Source organism: Buceros rhinoceros, unplaced genomic scaffold (genome assembly GCF_000710305.1).
Source record: "Buceros rhinoceros silvestris isolate BGI_N320 unplaced genomic scaffold, ASM71030v1 scaffold39381, whole genome shotgun sequence".
NCBI lineage: Eukaryota > Metazoa > Chordata > Aves > Bucerotiformes > Bucerotidae > Buceros > Buceros rhinoceros.
Window position 1 is genome coordinate 7,911 of NW_010395524.1, and position 1,326 is coordinate 9,236.

At 50.9% G+C, this 1,326-nt stretch overlaps 1 protein-coding gene across 1 annotated transcript in view; it reads right to left on the reverse strand.

Moving 5' to 3' along the window:
* LOC104501716 (transcription factor SOX-8-like) overlaps positions 1 to 731 on the reverse strand; it is a gene marked incomplete at both ends in the record, with an annotated part of 1,703 nt that extends 972 nt beyond the window's left edge. The window contains one exon of the mRNA XM_010145569.1: positions 493 to 731. Within this exon, the coding sequence (XP_010143871.1) occupies positions 493 to 731 (239 nt within the window). The remainder of the gene's footprint in view (positions 1 to 492) is intronic.
* Between the last annotated feature and the right edge of the window lie 595 nt (positions 732 to 1,326).

The window sequence follows — 1,326 nt, forward strand, 5'->3', positions numbered from 1 at the left end:
CCGGGATCCCCAGCCAGGCTGGGAGAGAGCGCAGACACGTCTGAAGCTGCAGGACGTTCGCAATCCTCCTGGAATCTGTCAACACGCACCCCGTGCCAAGCAGCGTCGCCGAGAAGCGGGGAGCTTCAGGGGGAAGCCACATCTCCAGGACCCGCTCCCCCAGGCACCTTTCTCCGCCTGGCCAGTGGGTAATTAACCCTTATTAGCTTGCGATTAATTCTCCCTGCTCCTGGGCCACCCGGGAAACCAGGATCCCTGCGCTCTGGGGATTTCTTATCGGCTCTGTAAGCATTTATTTAAAAAACTGTGGCCACATTCACAACCTGGTGCAAAACCTCAGCTCTCAGGGCCACAGCTCCTGCTTTCGGGGGGTCCCAATCCGCCCGGTATTCACCCGGAGTGCAGATAAGCCCACGCGTACCAGCAGGTTCACATCTCAAACCAACACGACCGAGAACTGCAGATATTCTCTTGCCCACAGGGGTGCTTTACCTGGGTGATCGCCATGGTGGTGGGAATCGGCCATGCCCCCCAGCCCACTGTCCGCTTTGTAGATCTGCGTGCCGCCATGGTGGCTGAGCTCAGCTCCCGAGTCAGAGTCGCTCTGCCCGGCTTTTACACTTTTCCTCCGCCGTGGCTGGTATTTATAATCCGGGTGATCCTTTTTGTGCTGGACCCTGAGCCGCTCAGCTTCTTCCACAAAGGGACGTTTCTCATTTTCGCTTAACAAACTGTTTTGGGATGGATTTTTTTTTTTTAAATAATGAGGAAGGAAGAAAAAATAAATTCAAAATTAGTGTCTTCTCCTTAGAAGTTTTCAGCCTATTTTCAGACTCATATCCCCCCTTCCCACATGCCGATTTGAGCAAACAAAGTTAATTACAAAATGAGTTTCAGGTGTCAAAAAAGAGCTAAACTATGTTGCAAAAATGTATGAAAATAACAAATATAGACACGCAAAAGAAACTGATCACTATGGACACCAACAACTGGGCAAAACAAAATCCCCCTACCCCATTTTAAATGCCTTTGCTAAATATTGTTCCTATGTTTGTCATCAGCACGACAAACAACGCTGCCCATTTCCAGCTTTGTTTGGTGCTTACAAAGAAACCATGACAGCAGCAGTAGCGGGATTATTTCTTCCGCAACTCTCCCCCGCCCAGACCCCTCTTCGCAAACTCCTGCAGAGTCTCTAACGGCCGCGGGAGCATCGCTGGCCCAAACAGGCAGGGAAGAAGCAAAAGTTTGGTCCAGGCAGACAGGACCGAATTTACCAAGCGGTAAAACGTGGCTTGTCGCAGAGCCCTGGAAAGCAGAGCAGCA